The 20,164-nt window shown below is 51.7% G+C and overlaps 5 protein-coding genes across 5 annotated transcripts; 3 read left to right on the forward strand and 2 right to left on the reverse strand.

Annotated features, from left to right (window-relative positions):
* Nucleotides 1-2,413: 2,413 nt before the first annotated feature.
* On the forward strand, nt 2,414-3,515 carry COL26b_012280 (uncharacterized protein; the record flags this gene model as incomplete). Its single annotated transcript, XM_053184925.1, has 3 exons — nt 2,414-2,578; nt 2,635-2,796; nt 2,850-3,515. 3 exons carry the CDS (start codon nt 2,414-2,416, stop codon nt 3,513-3,515), a joined length of 993 nt encoding a protein of 330 aa, XP_053031116.1.
* Nucleotides 3,516-5,122: 1,607 nt separating this feature from the next.
* Nucleotides 5,123-6,188, forward strand: COL26b_012281 (uncharacterized protein; the record flags this gene model as incomplete). Its single annotated transcript, XM_053184926.1, has 2 exons — nt 5,123-5,144; nt 5,515-6,188. The coding sequence occupies 2 exons, from the start codon at nt 5,123-5,125 to the stop codon at nt 6,186-6,188; spliced, it is 696 nt and encodes a 231-aa protein (XP_053031117.1).
* A 3,699-nt stretch (nt 6,189-9,887) lies between these two features.
* COL26b_012282 (uncharacterized protein) lies at nt 9,888-11,405 on the reverse strand (the record flags this gene model as incomplete). Its single annotated transcript, XM_053184927.1, has 1 exon — nt 9,888-11,405. The coding sequence occupies one exon, from the start codon at nt 11,403-11,405 to the stop codon at nt 9,888-9,890; it is 1,518 nt and encodes a 505-aa protein (XP_053031118.1).
* Nucleotides 11,406-12,465: 1,060 nt separating this feature from the next.
* Nucleotides 12,466-14,216, reverse strand: COL26b_012283 (uncharacterized protein; the record flags this gene model as incomplete). Its single annotated transcript, XM_053184928.1, has 3 exons — nt 12,466-13,486; nt 13,538-14,028; nt 14,082-14,216. The coding sequence occupies 3 exons, from the start codon at nt 14,214-14,216 to the stop codon at nt 12,466-12,468; spliced, it is 1,647 nt and encodes a 548-aa protein (XP_053031119.1).
* Nucleotides 14,217-17,702: 3,486 nt separating this feature from the next.
* Nucleotides 17,703-20,105, forward strand: COL26b_012284 (uncharacterized protein; the record flags this gene model as incomplete). The annotated part of the gene is made up of 1 exon (XM_053184929.1): nt 17,703-20,105. One exon carries the CDS (start codon nt 17,703-17,705, stop codon nt 20,103-20,105), a length of 2,403 nt encoding a protein of 800 aa, XP_053031120.1.
* Between the last annotated feature and the right edge of the window lie 59 nt (nt 20,106-20,164).

Below are 20,164 nucleotides of genomic sequence, written 5' to 3' on the forward strand. Positions count from 1 at the left end.
TATTAACTAAGCTATTATTCCTAGTCTTAAGCTAATTAGTTATATGTCTTAGCTACTTATAGCCCCACACTAAGGTAAGCTTGAGTTAAGACAGCAACAGCAGTAGCCAGATGAGGGAAAAACCTAAGCCTCTCGTTTTTGTCAATGTTGCGGCATTCGGTGTTCCTGTAGAACCAGCTTGGCCTGTGGCTGTGCCTGCATCCCCCCATTTCCGGATCCCGTATTCTGTGCCCTGTTTACTACGTCACCCCTGCTGTCACAGCGATACCAATGAAACTCGAGCTTTCATCAGACTCGATGGTTTCAACTTCGATGTGCCGGGTCATGGTAGACGCAGTCGCAGATGGGAATTGGCCACTGACCGTGCGGCCGTGATATGTGTATGTGTTGTCAATGAGGGTGTATATGTCGTTGTCGAGAATGGTTGCAGTGTACAGTTCTCGTGGGATGTAAGAGAAGCACCCCAACCCGAGAGCCTTTGCCGTGAATCCGCTGAGGATCTTGCGTTAGTACACAATGCTTGTCCACCATTGTCATCCTGCGTATCCATCGGCAACGGGTGCAACGTACCTTGGGCAGCAGGCTACAGCGGTTTCGTGAGGCTCGATCGCGGACATGAACATGTTGGCTGCTGGCTGTATACCAGGTCTCGCTCCTGACTGAGTTACGATGTGTGTTGTCGTGCTATCAGACTGGATGAGAGTGAACGTCGGATCGGCATATGTGCCGCTTAGGCTGTAAGATGTCCCATCGCCTCTGGCAGCAACGCCCACAGTTGTCCAATTTGAAGGACAGATATTGCCGGGTGAGTGGTAATAGACCACGTCGTCTCATAGGGTTATCCTTTCGCGAGGCCCACTCCTCGTTCATCTTCGTAGCCGATGGTACACATTCGTTGAAAGGGTCATCCGTCAGGGAGGCACAATCCTCTGCCCAAAAAGGTATGCCAGCCGCGGCCGCGTAAGATTGAGCCAAATATGGAGAATGCTTTATCGTCGCGCATGCTGAGGGCGCGGTCCATGTTGTCGTCAAGGGCCCAATGTTGACGAGAGCAACTTGCGAAATCATTGACGTTGGCATGATGGCGTGAGAGTTGTCGGTAAATTGGGAGTATCTTAGGCTTTGGGGGACTCATATCCACTTTAAAGCTTCCAGGTTGTGTGCTAGATGTGGTTGCCTAGATGTAGGATTTGACGCTGTCATGCGGCGCAGTCCAGTGATAATGAAGGATAATAGTCGAGTTGACGTCTATGTCTTAGAAGCACCGGGGGTCAATTGTCCCCCTATTGCTGGAACTGCTGGCGTATTCATCTATACCGGGCGAATAGCAGACCTACCAACAGCGACCCGTGATAATAAACAGCGCCATCCTCCTCATGTCATTATGACGGTAGGACCATCGACCGCCACCTCCCTTTCTGGGGAATATCCTTTTTATTTCAAGCGGACTGAGCCTGATATTTCCGAACACTTTGTTCGCGTTAAGAACCAGTGAAAACATCCCGCTAGGAATATTGCTCCGGACTTGGGGTTGCCTGCAATCAGAGTTGAACACGGTCGTGATGAGCCGCTCCCGTCATAAGATGTCTGCCTTTATGGCCAAGTCAATGCAATCGACATTTGGTCTGAACATATAAATATTCGCCAGATATCTCTGTAAAATTCCCAGAAATAGGATTTTGAATACGTCGTTGCAATAATGAGTCAATTATCAGGTGGTACTCTCATTACGTCTGCGCAGTGTGCGTTGGATATGAGCCATGTCTATCTCCAAAGCATCTGAGTTGCACGAATGCCATTAATTCTAGAGCAGTCTCAAATTATCTACAGAGGTAATCAAAAGAAAGCGGATTATTTATTAATAACATCACGCTTATCACTCGCCATTCGTAGCCGGGACCCATGGAAACGCGGCGTCGGGTTCTCATGCCTGCTTCGGCGACAGCTGCCTGCCCCACATACCTGCCTACCTATTTGGGAAGCGCATACTTACACCGCTGAATCGGCTTCTCTTTCTCTTCTGGGGTCCACCTAGGCAAGGCGATGCTCATTCAGACGATGAAGTGAAACTCTACGGTATGGTTGCAGTGACCAGTTTCCAATTCCGTAATGTATCTATTGTATGCTTGCCTTTTTTGAACTGTTTCTATCAGACACCATGACTTGTCTGAAACGTCAAGATAGGACCAGACGAAGAGGATATTGGGCGGAAGAGGCCGTTGGCAGTAAGCGGGATGTGATATTTAAGACGTCTGACATCCGTCCATAAAGACTGTCAAGAACTCAGATCAATCAGACAAAACCTCAAGCCATCACCATTCAATATCAACCTTTCTTTCTCTAGGTACCAATTCCGCAGCTTAAACACCCCGATCTCCAACGCATATCTACTCTTCTATCAACAACAGCAAATATGTCAGACAAGGGTGCCACTCTCGATATGTCCTTGTTCTTCGGAACTCCTGAAGAGAAGAGATACTTTTGCACCGAGCTGCTCCGCCTACTGAGGTTGAGAGGTGGCGTCAAAATTCAGAACCACAGCATTCCGGATGAAGATATTCACGAGCTCTTCGACAGGGTAGGTTTATACCATTTTCGTGGAATTCTATGAGACTGACTTGGGAATACTCCTAGAGCCGCAAATTCTTTGCTCTGCCTCTCGAGACCAAGATGGAGGCCAAGCATCCTCCTCAAGCCAACCCCAACCGTGGCTACAGCTTCATCGGCCAGGAGAATGTCGCCAACATTAGCGGCTATGAGAAGGGTCTTGGCCCCGGAAAGACTCGCGATATCAAGGTCGGTCTACGAGTATCTCTCTTTGCACACCCACGATGACTGACACGCACCAGGAAACCCTCGACATGGGCAGCGCCCAAGATGACCTCGTCGACAACCTTTGGATCCCGGAAGAGAGCCTCCCAGGTTTCCGCGGCTTCATGGAGTCCTTCTACGAGAAGGCCTTCAAGACGGAAATGCAGCTCCTCTCCGCTCTGGCCATCGCTCTCGGCGTTTCCGAGGACCACATGAAGACGCTCCATAACCGCGCCGAGAATGAGTTCCGTCTGCTCCACTACCCGGCTATCCCGGCCACAGAACTTGCGGACGGCACCGCCACCCGCATCGCCGAGCACACCGACTTCGGCACCATCACCATGCTCTTCCAAGACTCTGTAGGCGGTCTTCAAGTCGAGGACCAGACCCAGCCCGGTGTCTTCCGCAGTGTGGAGTCGGAGAAGCCTACCGACATCATCCTCAACATCGGCGACTCGCTTCAGCGACTTACCAACGACACCTTCCGCGCGGCTTGTCACAGAGTCACTTACCCGCCTGCCATCAAGGCGGGAGACAACGTCCAGATTCCGGAGCGATACTCGATCGCCTACTTCGTCAAGCCTAACCGTCACGCGTCGCTGCTACCGTTGAAGGAGTTCATAACTGATGCGACACCTTGTCGATACGAAGATGTCACTGCTTGGGAGTGGAACAATCGCAGAATCACGAAGCTTTTCGGTTAAGTCGGAATGTTGTTAGCGTACTTTGGGCATTGGGCTTTCCTTTTTCTCTTTTCCATTTTCCGCCTGGGGAGTTTGAATGCATTCGAAATCTAAGATCAGATTGTAGCAAGTCAATCAAAGATTGTATACGTTATCAGCGCGGAGAATCGACCAAAGGTTGGGATGACATGCATGCACCGGTGTCTTGGTCAAGTCTTTGGGTTGTGGGGCTTGTCCTGTGCTCCTCGGGATCGCCTGCCTCCCCTGAATTACTGCAAGGGGGTCAAGCACGGTTCTAATAGAGGACCGAGGTCGCGACAAGTTCGAGATGATATCGCGGGGTCGCGGGCAGAATTTCGGAGTGACCACTAAAGGTTATCGGTAATTTGGAGTCTTCAAAAATCTTTGAAGGCCGTCCTGGGTGTCTCGGGCTCCGCGGGATCTCAAAGGGTCGCCGAGCAGCCGGACTACTCCGTCTACTATTAAGAAGGCCGATGTGACAAGACGCATATCCATATATACCTCGAAATTGCACCTCTGTCCATCTGTCTTGCCGTGTAGGATTCCGAGCCGCTCGCATTTCATTCCGGACTGTTGGGAACAACGCGTCAAAGTCGTCACAGAGGCGGAAGTTGATTGTCCCGCCTCGGCGCACCGAGCCCCTGAGCTTCGACGATGTCGTGCGCACTGACAGCCCAACTTCGAACCGTTTCCCTTTCTAGACAACCTCAATGAGTTCGTGCTTTTTGGCGAAATACATGCATGAGTCGACATGTAGAGCTATGACCAATAAGGACATCCGAGATCCCCTCGCTTGGCATGCTAGACATCTTAGCATGTCGCCATCCATCAGCAGTGACGCGCTAAAATCAACGGCGTTGATGCTAAGCCAGACTATTGTCAGCCTCGTCGCAGAGCCTATGCAGAAACATGCTCTTAGGAATCGTCGACCACGTGTGATTGTATCGCCCCAATTGAGTCGGCATTTGTGATCATGAACCCAAACATGGCTACAATCAGCACCTCGAAATATGGACGATGTCACGATAGGGAAAAAAAAAACAACCCGGTGGGATAGAGTTCAACGGCCCGATTGACAGGTATCTCATATCTAAAAGGAGGCCACTTTAACTACGAAACTGTTCCTCATATCCAGAAAGTCTATGGTGTTCAGTACCCCGCGGCAGTTCGAAGGCAGGATCGCCCCTATCTCTCCGAGACAACCTGTCCACCGCTGACCGCGCCAGCAAGAGGACTATGACAGGTGGACTCCTTTCCGCTTTACTGGCTCCCAGTCCGTGAGACAATCTCCTTTCGCATTCAACCGCCTCTTCTGGACACAGCTCGGGTGTTCAACCGCCCCCAGTGTCAAACTGGGCCGGTGGCACCGCGCAGATCTCCATGTAAACGCGCCGCGCGTTTTGGACATACGCCAACAACCATGTGGACGTCCGTTCCCATCTCGCTTTCGTAATGTTGTTTTCTTAAATGGGATGGCAGTGCCACCAAACAGATGATCCCTCGTTCTGCTGTGGAAGCTTGCTGCTGCTCATTTGTTCTCTTCCTTCTGCTTCTCCCGATGCCCTCGCCGTCTGGTGGTCAGCGGCTTTTCTTATGCGTTTCAAGAAATGTTCACCAACGCCAGAAACCGTCAGTATGACCTCTTGGTGCTTCTGCTTTTGTCTTTGGTACATTTGACCTCTTCGTCTGAGACGACAAGCATCACCAGTTTGATTTCCCAAGTACCAAACTGCGCGGTAAGTCTGAATCGTTTCTGTTACTGACGATGTAAGCTTACTAACAGCGGTTCGTGGGTATAGCTGAGTTGTGTTACGGATGGACTTATCAAGGGGGGCTGTAAATTGACTTCAGTCCCCGTTCTCACCGATTGTCTTTGCCCGAACATCGATCTTCAGGCGTCTCTTTCTACCTGTGTGCAACAGAGCTGCTTCTTCACCGACCAGACTCGTGGGTATCCAATGAGCACCCGAGGGATGTCATGAAGATTGACCATGACCAGGTGCCGCCCAGCTCCAGACCGACCTATGCGTCGCGTATCCGAAACCATCAAGAAGTAAAGAAGCGAAGGACGTCGCCATTGCCCTTTCGGTCATCACCTTTCCGATCGTCGCGTTGCGATGCTTCGCCAGATGGCTCGTCACACGAAAGATGTGGTGGGATGACTACATGGTCATTATCGCCACGCTCCTGCTGGCCGTGATGGCTGGTGTACAGATCGCAGGCACTGAGCTGGGTTTCGGACTACACTACTGGAACGTTCAGCCTTCGAACAGCGTCACGCTCATTCAGCTTTTTTACGCCGGGCAGCAACTTTACATCCTCGTCCAGCTTTTCGCCAAAATATCCATCCTGCTTCTATTCGATCGACTCTTCTCATCCTCCCGCTGGTTCCACAACACGATTCGATTGTTCATTTTGTTTTTGGTTCTACACGGAGTCATTTACATGTTTCTCATCATCTTCGAGTGCACCCCGATCTCATCGATCTGGGACCTGAGCAACCCCGACCGCACCTGCAAGGATATCACGGCCATCGTGTACAGCGGAGCAGCCTTCAGTATCATCGAAGACTTTGGAATCCTGTTACTTCCGGTGCCTGAATTGCTTAAGCTGCAACTCAGCACGAAGAAAAAGGTTGGGCTTGGTCTCATCTTCAGCTTAGGATCATTGTGAGTCTTCATCGTGTCATCCACTCAACATGGCTGTTCTTTTTACTAACACGGTTTTCAGTGCTTGCATAACAAGCATGGTGAGACTCAAGTTTCTCATCAAATTTTCGGCAACCTACGACGTCACTTGGGATAATGTTGACGTGGTCATCTGGTCTCTGATTGAGGTGTTTTGTGCTATCCTGTGCGCGAGCCTCCCTGCTCTGCGACCACTGCTGAAAACCATAAGTACGAAGATCTCCAGGAAGGGAACTAGTGAGGCGGCTCCGCTGAGACGATCGATTTACTACAGGAAACAACACTTCGAAGAGATCACTGGAACTACTCGATCAACCGGAACCGAGCTTTCACTGTCGCCAGTCGATACAAGTATTGGCGATGAAATAGCGAGAGAACTTGACTGGTGGGACAGGCTTAGTCTCAAGGGCAGTCTTGGCCCTTCAAATAAAGTATAAGTGTTTGAGTGTTGTTTTTTTTGCAGGTTTCTAGAAATATCCCTCGCTTTGGTCGGTGAACGTGACTGGATGATATTTCCATGTGGCGTGCGAGTTGCGAGTCGGGTTGGTTCCCTCTTCGCCTGGTGGCTGGACCATTGCATCCGCAGTTGAATTGATCATTTTCACGTATTCTCTCCCGTGACATTCACATGACCATGAGTGTGGGTGTCTTCGCCATTGAGTCCCAGATCGAGTGACATATGAGCAACATCTAATTCGACGTCTCACAAAGAAAGTGGATCCATCGTCATGCTCGTCGCGGAGGCCTTCCCAGCTTGACTCACAACGGGGCGATAACTGTCAGATAACAATATCATGCATTTCTCCATGCGATGCGGGGTAAATAATCGGGTTCTCAATTGGCTTGCCTTATCAGCTTCAACCTTGTCAGGAACCAAGCCGTCGTGGCCGAAGATACGCGACTTGTCTAAAACAGACCTCTGCCCGCTTAGGATAGAGATCCCGAACCCTTCCTGTTTTGCTCATTCTCCATATTCTACAATATCCCATCCGACGCAAACATGAAAAGTCCCAAAACCAAGAACTCGCACACTTTCGAGGGTTGCAAGACGTGCAGGAGGCGTCATTTGAAGTGCGATCAGACATTGCCGAGATGTAAAAGATGTAAGCTGGCCGGACTTTCCTGTGACTTTAGGCCAGCCCTGCGGTGGTTTGTCAGTACGGGACCAGACGCAGGCAGTGCATCTGTTCAGAACGCAGATGAGAACACTGGACAGTTCTCAAGACGACACCTGTTCAGTGGTGAGTCATGACTCACCTTGATGGATTGAGGGGACTTCAGAATGACAAATTCTTAGAATCATCGAGAAAATCAATGAGCTCTGCCATGGTGGCCGATATGCCGTCGACGATAACGTCGGCACTCAATAAAATTGATGAGAAGGCAAGAAATGCTGAATCACATGCCGAGGAAGTTGCTGTGGGACCTTTTGGGGTGTTCTCAGGATTCCCATCAGTTCAAGAGGGCGCTCCCAATGTCGAAAATACAGCAATGACATCCCCTACGGCAACCACATGCAGATCGGCATCAATCGCAGAAGCTTCATTTGTGTCCCCCATTACTACAATGTCTTCCTCTATGCCCACGTACTGTGATGAGACGGAACCCCAAATGGATACAGGTGACGTCGCTTCGATCAACAATGCAGACTCGGTGGACGATAGCGCTGGCATGTCTAATGCGTTGGACGATCTCTTCTCGACATCACTGGACTTCCTGCAATGGGGAGACCTGTTTACGTGGGACACCGAAGTGCCAGGACTTGAGTCAGGCCCTTTGCCCATGGGCAGTATTGAAAGCCATGACCTGACCAACCACCCATCGGGGCCATGGAGTACTGGAAACACCGGAGACATTCATGGTCACGGTGGGGATGCATTTCCTGATGGAACTGACGCGGATCTGGAAGGCATGGCTTGGCCTGAGGTAGACTGGATCGTCGACGCTCCAGCGCTGCTCAAACACTTCAATGAAGAGGTCATCAATCAGATGGGTTCCTTACCGATCAACGAAAAGTCCGGTTGGAGAATTCTCAACGTACCCTCCGCCATTCTCACTCTGAGCCATATTACCATGTTTGGCGTGGATAAGAAAGATATTAGACACGCGAGTCTTGCAAATTTGTATGGCTTACTCGCCGTGTCAGCGTTCCATCTGTCTCTAAATCCCGGTGCCTTCCCGGCGTTGAGCAGACCTGGTGACTACTGGCACTTCCTTTCGGATCGGACATATGAAGCCGCTAAGATACATTTGAAAATAAGCCTTGAGAGCGAAACCAGTCGGAATTCTACCAGTAAGGCGAAGTACAAGGAGCAGCTCATGGCTGTCGGAGCAGTACTAGCAAGCGCCGTGAGTATTCATCAAGCAGGGCACTTATTGATGGCTTCTTGGTTGACCATTGAATGTTTCTCCAGTTATTATCCGGTAATGAGGCCGAGTCGCACAAATATCTCGTGGAGATGGAAAGGCTCATCCGAGTTCGAGGTTTAACCAAGCCAAAGCTCTCGCGTCGGGCCCGCCTATTCCATAACATTTATGCGTGGATGAGGATTGTATCTGAGAGTACGAAGGTACTCCATGACGAAAGCCAAATCACATTCAAGCCACTGAAGCTAGCCAGCACGGGGCTGAACACACCGGACGATAATGATTCGGGAACATCACGGTCTCGACAAGCCGGGTCTTTGCACAACATCAATCCTGACAGCACTCTGGACAGTTTCTTGCACTTGGAGCAGTTCCAACTACAGTCCGACTCCGAAAGCCGTGGCCGCCGACATGACGATACACGAGACATCCACCTCGTCAGTTCACTCAACTGTCGTGAGGACATGCACATGCGGATATACGGTGTTCCCGAGACCTGGCTGCGGCTCGTGTCCCAGGTTACCCGGCTCGCCAATGTCATGGATAGGCTGTCACCGTCGCAGGGTAAATCAGATGCGGAGACCCTGGCATCGCTCCAGCCCAAGGCAGCGTACCTTGAAGAAGCTGTATGCTCGTTCAAGGCGCGGTATCAGTCCGCAGCCCAAACAGAATCCAATCAAAGCCGGCCTCATATCCACATGGCACGCGCTCTGAGCGCGGCTCTGGTGATTTTCTTCTATCGACGTATCCGAAACATTCATCCTATGATGCTCCAAGACAGCGTCAATCAGGTGATGGACTCTCTTCACATGTTTGATGAGGCTTTGCAAAAGCATGGATTGGTCGGACCTGGAACTGCTTGGCCGGCTTTCATCGCCGGGGCAGAAGCGACAGGGGCGGAGCAACGCCAGAGTTTCGAGGCTTGGCTGAGTAGAGCGAATGCGAAGTCTGGATGGAAAGGCCACGGTGTTTCTAAGGATGTATTAAAAGAGGTCTGGAGGCAGCGAGATGCAGCTGGAGGCGTGAGAGGATCGCCGACATGGGTCGATGTTTGCAGGCAGATGCGCCGATGGCCACTTCTGTGCTAGTACGCGATCAATACAACGAGGGCTTTGCCTTAACCTAATTCAGGTTTACTTGTTTGAAAGATATCTATGTTAAGTCTCTATTGTTTCTAGGAATGAAGTTGAAATTGCTTCTCTATGTTCTGAAGGAAAGCCTTAAAGGAAATCGGAAACAACACAATCTGATCAGGATATGAAAACTTGCTTGGCCATTCTAGCCGTCTGCAAAACGCTCAACGTGTGTTATCAAAAGCTTACTGTCTGAAGCTAGCCACCTTCTCGAAAACCCGAGACATCAACATCGATCCACCGAGCCCATTCTCGCTGCGCAGCACCTTAGCCAAGATGAACGCAGTGAGAGCCGCCACAGGAATCGTAGCCACAACACCGGCCTTGCTGATAGCGAGCGACTTCTCTTCGGGTGTCTTCTCGTCAGAATACGGCCAGTTGTGAGCAGCCTTGGGCGGGTCGATGCTCAGCAGACGGAGGCCACCAGAGATCTGCTGACTGTAGTAGTCGACGTACTTGTCCAGCGGCATCAGAGGCAGCATGTACTTGTGCAGCATTCTGAGCTTCCACGACTCCCACGCGGAGCTGCGCATAGCGTCTTGGCAGCTCTCAACCATATCGACCAGGCGGTCGACGCGCTGCTTCTCGAGGGCGACAAACGCCTTGCCCAGGCTTGCCACAGGCCAGGAGGCCGGGTTGCTGCTCTGGGGGCCCAACAGGTTCTGTGCCTGAAGCTGGTTGACGAGTGCGGCGCAGGACTCGATGCAGCTGTTGCCACCTTGGCCGACCAGGGGGTTGAACTTGTGCGCGGCATCGCCGAGGATGACGATGCGGCCGTAGTGCCATCGTCGCATCACGAAGTGCGGCAGAGCTGTGACGCCGCTGTAGAGCAAGTTCTTCTCGACCTGGCCGAACTTCAGACCGTTGTCGGCAACCGTTTTGTCTGCGCCCCGCGCAAACTCGCGAACCTTGTCCGCGTCGTCGAATCGAGGAATATCGTTGATGGGACACGTACGTTGCCCATCAGGCAGCTTCCAGAACCAGAAGACGAAGACCTCGGCCCCGGGGCCTCCCATACAGCCCGCGACTGTGCCGTGGCCGCTCGCACCGGTGACCTCTCCAGCCGCGATGCCCTCGGTAGGCTTGGCGGTGCCGAAGATGCAGGCGTGCTCACACGGGATGTCTTGCCTGTCGCGCGCCGGAATAGCGGCGGAATCGTTCGCGGCATCGGCGTTTCTCCACATTTCCCGGCGGATGGTGCTGCGCACGCCGTCTGCGCCGACGACGATCTGGCCCTGGAACACGGAGCCGTCTTCCGTGTACACCGTGGCCCCATTCTCTCGGGTCTCAACACGCTTGACCTTCTTGTTGACAAAGAAGCGGTTCTTCTCCTTGATATGCTTGTACATGACGCACAGCAGCTCGTAGCGCTCCATGAACATGCTCGGGTAGCCGTGGCGCTCGGTGATGAGCTGTCGCGTCTTCCTCGTCATGATGCGCTTGCCTGTGGTCATGTCTCTGACGATCATGGAATTCACCGGTTGCGCTTTGGCCAGGATGTCCTCGAAGAGACCGAGCTGATCGAGGATGCGCAGGCCATTGGGAAACAGGCCGATGCTGGCACCGACGTTGGGGGTGACGGAGTCGTATGCCTCGAGCAGAATGTAGTCAACTCCGCTATGTTGGAGCATCAGGGAAAGTGCGAGGCCAGTGATGCCACCACCGACAATGATGACTTGGCGCTTCTTGTCTTGGGTCGCCATGTTGTTGATGTTGTTTTGTGATCGCTAGTTGATTTGGTGTGATGTTGAAGGATTCTGTTGTTGACCGCTATGGCAAGGAAAGACGCTAATGATGGTGATGATGAGAAGGAGCAACTCAAAAAGGGCAAGAACGCCTGAAAAAACCAAAGTTCTTATATGAAGTCGATACGCCTGCCTTCTAACCGTCAACAGGGATGTTCACTCAATCAAGGTGGTAAATGAGCGGACACGATGCCGTCCGCATTGCGAAGATCGCAAGAATTAGGAAACAAGATCGTCTTCTGCGGAAAATTCAAGGGCCCCGAATGCAACTGCAGCCCTGAACACGCAAGACACAGAGGCTTCTCCACTGCGCATTTAATCAGGCCGTGCAACGCCTGTTCCATCATGCTCGGCTCGGCCCCGTTGTGGCCACTGAAAGACCCCAGATGTTGCGACTGATGGAGCTTGACCGCTTGGCTGGTGGATAAGAACGTCGCGGTGCGACCCCTGCCTCACGCAAACTCGCTATCAACACAAACGGCACGCGCCATTCGTGTGTTCGCAGTCAACTGCTGCCAGTGGCTTATTTTGCCCTGTCAGCTTACGGCCGATCCCGAACATAAGTCCGATTTGATGTTATCAGATCAAGCCGATACGGCTCCCGCATGGTGGGATTGAAAGTGTTATTGAAGAAAAACACGTGCGTGTCTATGTCTGGGCAGATGGCTTATATCCGAAAGGTGGGTTTCTTCCGCAACAGAGGTCGAGTTCTCCTGATGCTCGTGGGTTTCTTCCATTGAGTTTGAATTTCGGTTTTACGACTCGGACGCACAGCTAAACCCAAAAGTCCGTCAATCATTCTAAATTTGTCCGAGTACTGGCACATTCCCACATCAACTACAGATGTCTTTCAATGAGATCAGAGACAACTGTGTATCTTGCCTTCGTCTCCACATGGATCCAGGGAATCTCGCGCCAGCGACTCAAATGCCTTCATAAGACAGAGTCTTCGGCGCAAACTTCCAATTTCTAGAGTTTATGAAGGCTTGAATTCGATTTTCTAAATGGCTGTATCTGTCTATCGCTTTCGCAGCTCGACTCTCACAGGAAACTCATCAGCCGGATGCCCACCCCCTCCACCCTTGACGGCTTGGTACATCCTGTCGCCATTGATCGTCCTCACTCCACGCTTAGGATACATCTGATCCCACTCACCATACGCAGGCGTGATGCTGAACTCCCGCACAGTCATTACCAACGCAACCCGCAACTCGAGTAACGCCAATGTCTGCCCGATGCAGTTTCGCGGCCCCCACTCGAACGGCCGCCAGGCTGCTTTGGGGGGATGCAAAGGATCTTCGGGTCCAACGAGCCAACGTTCGGGCATACAGAGTTCGGGGTCCTTCCAGTACTTTGGGTTGTGATGGATGGCGAGCGGAAGAGTCCAGACGTTGCAGCCTTCGGTCGGATGCAGTTTGCCGTCTTCGTCGACGATGTTCAGGTCGGGGCGTCCCTGTCGCAGGGCACCTGCTGGCGGTAGTATCCGCAGTACCTCTTTGATGAAGGCCATGGTGTATGGAAGTTGGTTAAGGAGTTGAGGATCTGCCTGGATCTTGTCCTTGGACTGTGATGGCCTGGAACCGAAAATCTCATTGTGCTCGGCTATGACTCGTGACAGGACTTCTGGGTTCTTGGCGAGGAGGTAGTAGGAGTACAGAAGGGTGCTGCTGGTGGTGTCGTGTCCAGCGAGAAGGAAGAGACGCACTTGCGGAGTGATGATCTTTTTGAGAGTCTCGTTTGTGCTGTTGATATTCTTCTCGCCCACATCCTTGAGGTACTCATCTATAAACAGTGACGCTATAGACTTTGACCTCATCGAACCAGTCTGAGACTGGGCCGAGCGCTTCGAAAGATGGTCATCCAACTCGGCATGTATGTATCGGTCAACCTGCTTGCCGTTGTACCACAACACAAACGGTCGTATTGTGAATAGCTTTGTCAACGGATGCAAAGGTTCTGTGAAGGAGGTCCACATAATTTGCTTGCGCAGAGATGTGGCTAGCGGGTGGTCTATCAGTTGATGGCGTAGGCGGGAGTCCCTGGACCAATAGGTGAGTGAGGTGAGTCTCGATCATGATTAGTATACTCACAATACTACAGAGCCAATGACATCAAATGTCATCCTCAGAGTCAAGTCCTCTAGCTGGAAAACCTCGCTCAAGCCCTCGGAGCACCGATCAAACAATTTCTGCCGAAATACGGCAACCTCGTCTGCGATGGCGGGAGCCAAGCCCATCATATACCCTGGACTGAAGCCTGGGTTAAACAACCGCCGCCACCGCTTCCACTCATCTCCATCCATCGTCAATAGACTTCGGCCGCCGGTAATTTGCTCGAGGGGGTTGATGATGTCAGTGCCCTTGGCGAGGGGCAGGCTTTCAAGCTGAGCCGCGGCATCTGCATCGGATATGACCATGACAGTTCCGCTGAACGGCCAGAGACTGATGTAAAAGATGCCCTTCGGATAGTCTTTTGAGATGTACCACATGATGTTGTGGATGATGGAGTCAGACGGCAGCAGTCGCATGACTTTGCCGAGCACTAGAAAGTGGCCCGCGAGGAACGAAAATTTAGGCATTGGCTGTTTCGTAATTTAGACATTGTTCGGAAAAAAAGAATTGGATGATATCGTACCAGGTCCGCTCTCTGCATCTTCCATATCTTCTCCCGTGCTGCATACAGCTTCGTGAGAAAGTAGAGGAATCCCGTGATGACGACCGCAAAGACCGCTGCCCAGACGTGGCTGCCATCCGCAATGATGCGCGGCATCGTGAAAACACAAAAACGAATGAGCACAAACAGCAATCCTGGACCTCTATGCTGTGGACGGACGGTGGATGCGGACGCGGGTGCTTATCATGAACGTCGTCTCCCCCACGATCGGGAAGTACGGGGAAGGCGCGGCGGGCCGAGCGGGTTGATGTCTACTGAAAGTTAGACACACCAGGCGGCTGACATCGATTGAAAAGGCTCTGATTGGTTGCTGAAGACGCGAAAGTGGCATGTCTTACCAAAGTACCAGCGAAGGAGGGGTTGGTGATTTGAGTTCGTGGGCTTGCTGTCAGCGGCGATCCGTTTTAGGAAAGCGCTTCATGTGTGGCTTATCAAGGTGTCATCTCCTTCAACGGCACTCAAGACCGCGCTGGAATTAAGTTGCATAGCCATGTTCAGGCTTCACTTCGTCTAGACTCGTCCACGGGTTGTCTCTTTCAACGCTGGCGAAGAGAGATCATTTCGCTTAGCAAGGCCAGTGAAAGTGGCTTTTGCGCCACCAACAGATAATCATCCCTGGATTGCAGGCGTTTCTGTTTCCTGCCAACACACACACCCTCTGTCGTTTTCCCTTATCACGGCGACGAGTCATCGTTTCATCACTCTTTAACCAGCCGCGAGCATTAAAAACACAGCAACTCCCCCACAGGCTTCGCAGTAGTGACATCGGAGAATATTTCGTTATCATCAATGACAGGGGCTGTGCGCCAAAGGGATAGCGACTGGCCCATTGTTGACGGAACTTCATCCCGTACATGTACGTATGTCGATCACTTCCATTCCAATGCTGCGGCTGCGGCACAGCGCGAAATCCACCTTCCTTCTTGGCTAAAGTGACGTGGGCAGGCAACGTATGCGGTCATTGCTTTGCTGCCCACCAAAAACACTTTCGCGACTCCGACGACTCGAAATCGCAAACGTAAAACGACCTCAATCTCAAAGTCCTGTGAACTGCATGCGAATTTTGAATCATTTCCTGAAGCATTTCTGAGTCCCTTTAAGCTTTGCTTCCTTCCATAGTTGAACACACAGCCCTTTCCTGCTCTCGACAAGATCGCGAGATGGCGCGGGAGACATCCCCTCTGCTCGAAAATGCGGACCCGATTGAAGCGGAGACTACACCGGAGACTCCTCTGGTTACGGCAAGTGGGGAGGGTGCAGCGAAATATCCACAATACCCAAGTGCAATACTCACCGTTTTCGCCGTATGCTTTCTTGCGGATGCTGGCTCGGCGCTGCTGGGCGTTCCCGAAGTCCGAGCTTTCGAAATGGCAGTCTGTAGAGACTACTACATGGAGCACGACCCATCGGTCATCGGGGAGCCTCCCTTGTCTTACGTGGATGAGAGCCTTTGCAAGTTGAGAGAGATCCAGACGAGAATGGCGTATCTTCGGGCCACGAAAGGACTGATCATGACCATCCCAGGTGAAGCCAACTGCCTGATGCGCATGAGCCCCTTGACTTTCCGAACAGACTTTAATAATCGAGGGTGATTTCAGGCATTCTTCTAACCTTTCCGTACGGATATTTCTCGGACAGAGTTGGCCGCAAGCTTGTGGTGTTTCTTTCATTATTCGGCCAGATCCTGGAGATGTTCGGAACTATCGGGATTTGTGAGCATGATTGCATCCTCACTGATACCAAGACCAGACAACTAAGTAGCTATAGTGTACTTCCACCGTGCCTTCTCGACAAACATGGTCCTTCTGACACCAATCTTCCGCATCATCGGTGGCGGCAATCGCGTCTTGATCGCCAGTCTCAACTCAATCGTTGTGGATACTGTCCCTCCTAGTATGCGTCCAACGGTTTTCTATGTTACTGGGGCGGGTTTGCTCATTACCGAAACTGTGATGATTCCCGTTGGCTCTCAGTTGTTGCTGAAAGACTTGTGGCTAGCCTTCAAAGTCGCTATGCCTATACTTCTCGCGTCGTTGGTGCTAGTTGGCGTTCTGCCTGAGACTCATGATCCTAAACATAGTTCTGGTGATGGGGCCGACGATATGTCTGTGGACAGCTCAGATACGGTACGCGGCTGATGTTTGCCCCACGAATCCTGGTTTACTACATGCTGACCTGATCTGATGATAGAATAAACCATTCCTACACATCCTCCTGAGAAGAGGGGCCAACAATGTCAAGAAAGCTGGGCGGGGTCTCATGGGCCTTCCCAAGGGAGCAAAGGTCACACTGTCGATCATCTTCATATCCAAGTTTGCGAGAGAATGCTCGAGCCTGTTCGTTCAATACGCATCCAAGGTATTACACTGGCCCATCGCCAACGCGGGATATGTCATATCAGTCAAGAGCTTCATCTCCCTCATGCTACTTATTTTACTTGCCGGAATGTCAACAGCTGCCAGTCGCCGGGGCGAAGCCGCAACCTTGCTCCTGAACAGGCGAGTGGTCATCTTAAGCCTGGCGATGCTAGCGTTGGGAGCGTTACTGGTCGGTCTTAGCAGAGATGCGGCGACTCTAGTCGTGGGTTAGTCCTACTTCCTCCCATCATTGTAATGTGGTACGGAGATCTGATACTTCTGTTCGCTCAGGTTCGGTATTCGAATCTACAGGGTACGGATTCGGCCAGGCTCTCCAAGGCACATTGGCTTCCTTCGCAAACCCTTCATCAACGGGTGAGCTCTTCGCCGGGGCTGCACTGATCGAGCTACTCGCCGGGCTATCGGGTACCTTTGCATTCGCTGGCCTATTTGACCTGGGCCTTCAGTCCAGGTTTCCCAGAGGAGTTGGATTGCCCTACTTCGTGGCGGCAGTAAGTTACCAGATAACAAATCAGGCCTTCTTCTTTCTGACAGGCCATCTCTAGATACTTTACGCTATAGCTGTCATTGAGTCATTGTCCCTGTGATGGGTTCATTGGCGGGAGACCGACATCAAGGACTCTGCATGTATCGAAGGTTTTGTTGTGCGCATTTTTTGAGGCTTTCTAGAGAAGCCGAGCTTGCTAGGAAAAGGAAAATCAGGCATGGTTGGACAGATTCAGTAAGGGCTACAAGAATCTGGATCATTGAGACGTTAAGTGGATGGCAGTGAAGACAACATAGATATTGCGACATCTCGTAACCTTATCCCGCGGAAAGGGCCCTTCAGTTACGGTTACTATCCCAGCTCGGCAAAGAAAACAATGGTTCATCTCAATCTCGATGAATTACGTGATCGAGGAGGGGAAGAGGGGTCGTGAATCAAAGTTCAAACTAGAGCGCGGTTTCGCTAAGCTAAAATCAAGGTTGGAATTCAAGCCATCCTTTCCACGTTGATCATGTCGGCAATTGCGCGTCTTCGTAATCGCCCGAAATGTCCGTGTCACCTGTCTACTAAGTACTTGGAAATCTATAGTTCTTTCCATCCCACTTCTAGATGGAAGAAGGTGAGCAGTCGTGACCCATCCGAACACCCGGCAGCCCACATTGTTTAGTCCTCAACTCCCACATAATCATGTTCTGGTCCTCTCATGTCATCGCAGCAATGGCACTCTCTGGGGTCTTTGCCGCAGACCTCGCCCCAGGTCCCTTAACGCAACATGTCAATATTTTCACGGGAACGGCACAGAATGACGACCCTGGCAACGTGTTTGCCGGCGCAGCTACGCCTTTCGGAATGGCAAAGGTTACCGTCCAAGTAGCGGGCTATGCTCCAGCGGGATATGTCTCTGTCTCGACCGAACTGACCAGAGGCGTATCGCCGTTGCACGATTCCGGCACTGGTAGCTCTGCGGGCAGCTATGGCAACTTTTGCATCATGCCTGTCGTTTGCAAAGAATTTCTGGACTGTCCAAGACTCGAGCAGCCACGGTCTCAAAGGAGAGTGGGCGACGGTAACAACGATACAGGGTTTCCTGGATATTTCAGCACCCCGCTTGCCAATGGGGTGCGGATCGAGCTCGCATCAACCCAGGCGGCATCTCTGGAGCGGTACACCTTTCCAGAGGGGTCAACACCAACTTTGGTTCTGGATTGGACCGACGACTCCCAACACTCATTCTTGTATGGAGAGATGCATGCCGATTGGAAATCACAGCGTTTGACGATGAACGGGACGTATCGGAGCAGCTTCGGGCCCAGCCAGTTCACGTATACTGCCTTCCAATGTGTTGATCTGTCCGTTGCTGGTACTATTACAGACCATGCATTCTTCGGAGGCAATGCGAATGGAATGGATGCCATACGTGCCGACTTGGACCGGTGGGTTTTACCTCCTATAGCCCAGCGTCTCGGCAGACCGGACTTCGAACAGCCAACACAGGCTGGGGCTATCGTCCGCTTCAAACCTTCGTCGGACCAGAAAGGTTCCATCATTGTTCGTCGCGGTGTTTCGTACACTTCAACAGACGTTGCATGCAAGAATATGAAGCGAGAGCTACCAGATACCGACTTCAACAAGGTTGTAGCAGCGAGTAACGCAATGTGGGAAGACAAGCTTGGCCGCATCGTCTTGTCCGACGATACAACCGATCCCATCAGAAAGTTGTTCTACACCTCCTTTTACCGGACGTTCCTCTCGCCTAATAATGCCACTGGCAACGCGCCTCCGCCATATACTGACACTTCGCATCCCTATTTCGATGGGCTGTACTGCTCTTGGGACACGTACAGAACTTTGTTCCCCCTGATGGCACTGACATCCCCAAGAGAGATGGCCCAGATCGTCGATACCTACATCGACGGATACCGCAGAGAAGGATGGTTGCCCGAATGCAGAGCCAACAACGTAAAGGGATATGTTCAGGGAGGCAACAATGGCGTTCCCATTGTAGCGGACTTCATCGTCAAATACGCGGACCAAGCGGACAAATTGGGACTCAAGATGGACGACTTCTGGAAAGCGCTGAAGCATGATGTTGATGAAGCGCCACCAAACTGGGACTATGAGGGCCGCCGCATAGAGACCTACAACAAAATTGGCTACATTGCTTACGACTACTTAGACACCACCTCCGTGGGTCAAAGATCACGAGAAGCCAGTCGTAGTCTCGAGTATGCGTTTGGAGACTTTGCAGCTGGTATGGCAGCTCGCGCGCTCAAGCAGCCTGCCTCAGTTTCAGATCCGTACTTCAAGCGTAGTCTGTCGTATCGCAACAACTTCAACCACATTCTCCAGTCGGACGGCTTTTCCAACTTCGTGGCCCGAAGGTTTGAGAACGGCACTTTTGCTGCGTCGAATCCGACCGACTGCTCCCCACGCGATAGCAACTCAACGCGTCCCTGCAGCACGCAGGCTACCAATACGTTCGGCATCTACGAGAGTTCCAGTTGGGAATACAGTCTTTACGCACCTCACGACGTGAAGGGGCTTGTCGAACTCTTGGGGGGCAACAAAACTTTCGAAGACCGCTTACACCACTTCTTCGATGCGGGTTATTACCTTCCCGGCAACGAACCAAGCTTCCAGACACCGTCGCTCTTCCACCATATCGGGAAACCTGCAGAATCAGTCCAGCAGGTTCGACGTATTGTCTATGACAATTTCAACCTAACCCGTGGGGGCTTACCTGGGAACGATGACAACGCAGCTATGGCCAGTCTTCTAACATGGTATCTGCTGGGATTCTATCCTGTTCCTGCATCCGGGGAGATGTTGGTACTTTCGCCCTTCATGCCTGGTTATGTCGTGAAGAACGAACTCATGGGAACTGTCAACGTGAAGGTCACAGGGTTCGACCCGGCTAGTCTAGCACGCAACATACCTTCAGGCGCCCGAGCCTATGTCGATACTGTCAAGCTTGACGGTGTGGCTAAGGGTAGATGTCGTATCGACTTTAAGCAGTTTTTTGCTGCCAAGGATGTCGAGTTTGTGATGGTGGATGTGAAGAAGGTTGGATGCGATGGTCAAGAGCCCAGCAGCCTCAGTGCTGGTGGCTTCCCATTGTGATGCTTCAGAGAGCAGATGAAGATAATAGATTGACAGAGTTTTCATATCTCAACAAAATG

This window comes from Colletotrichum chrysophilum, assembly GCF_026319265.1.
Source record: "Colletotrichum chrysophilum strain AFK26 chromosome Unknown scaffold_170, whole genome shotgun sequence".
Taxonomy (NCBI): domain Eukaryota; kingdom Fungi; phylum Ascomycota; class Sordariomycetes; order Glomerellales; family Glomerellaceae; genus Colletotrichum; species Colletotrichum chrysophilum.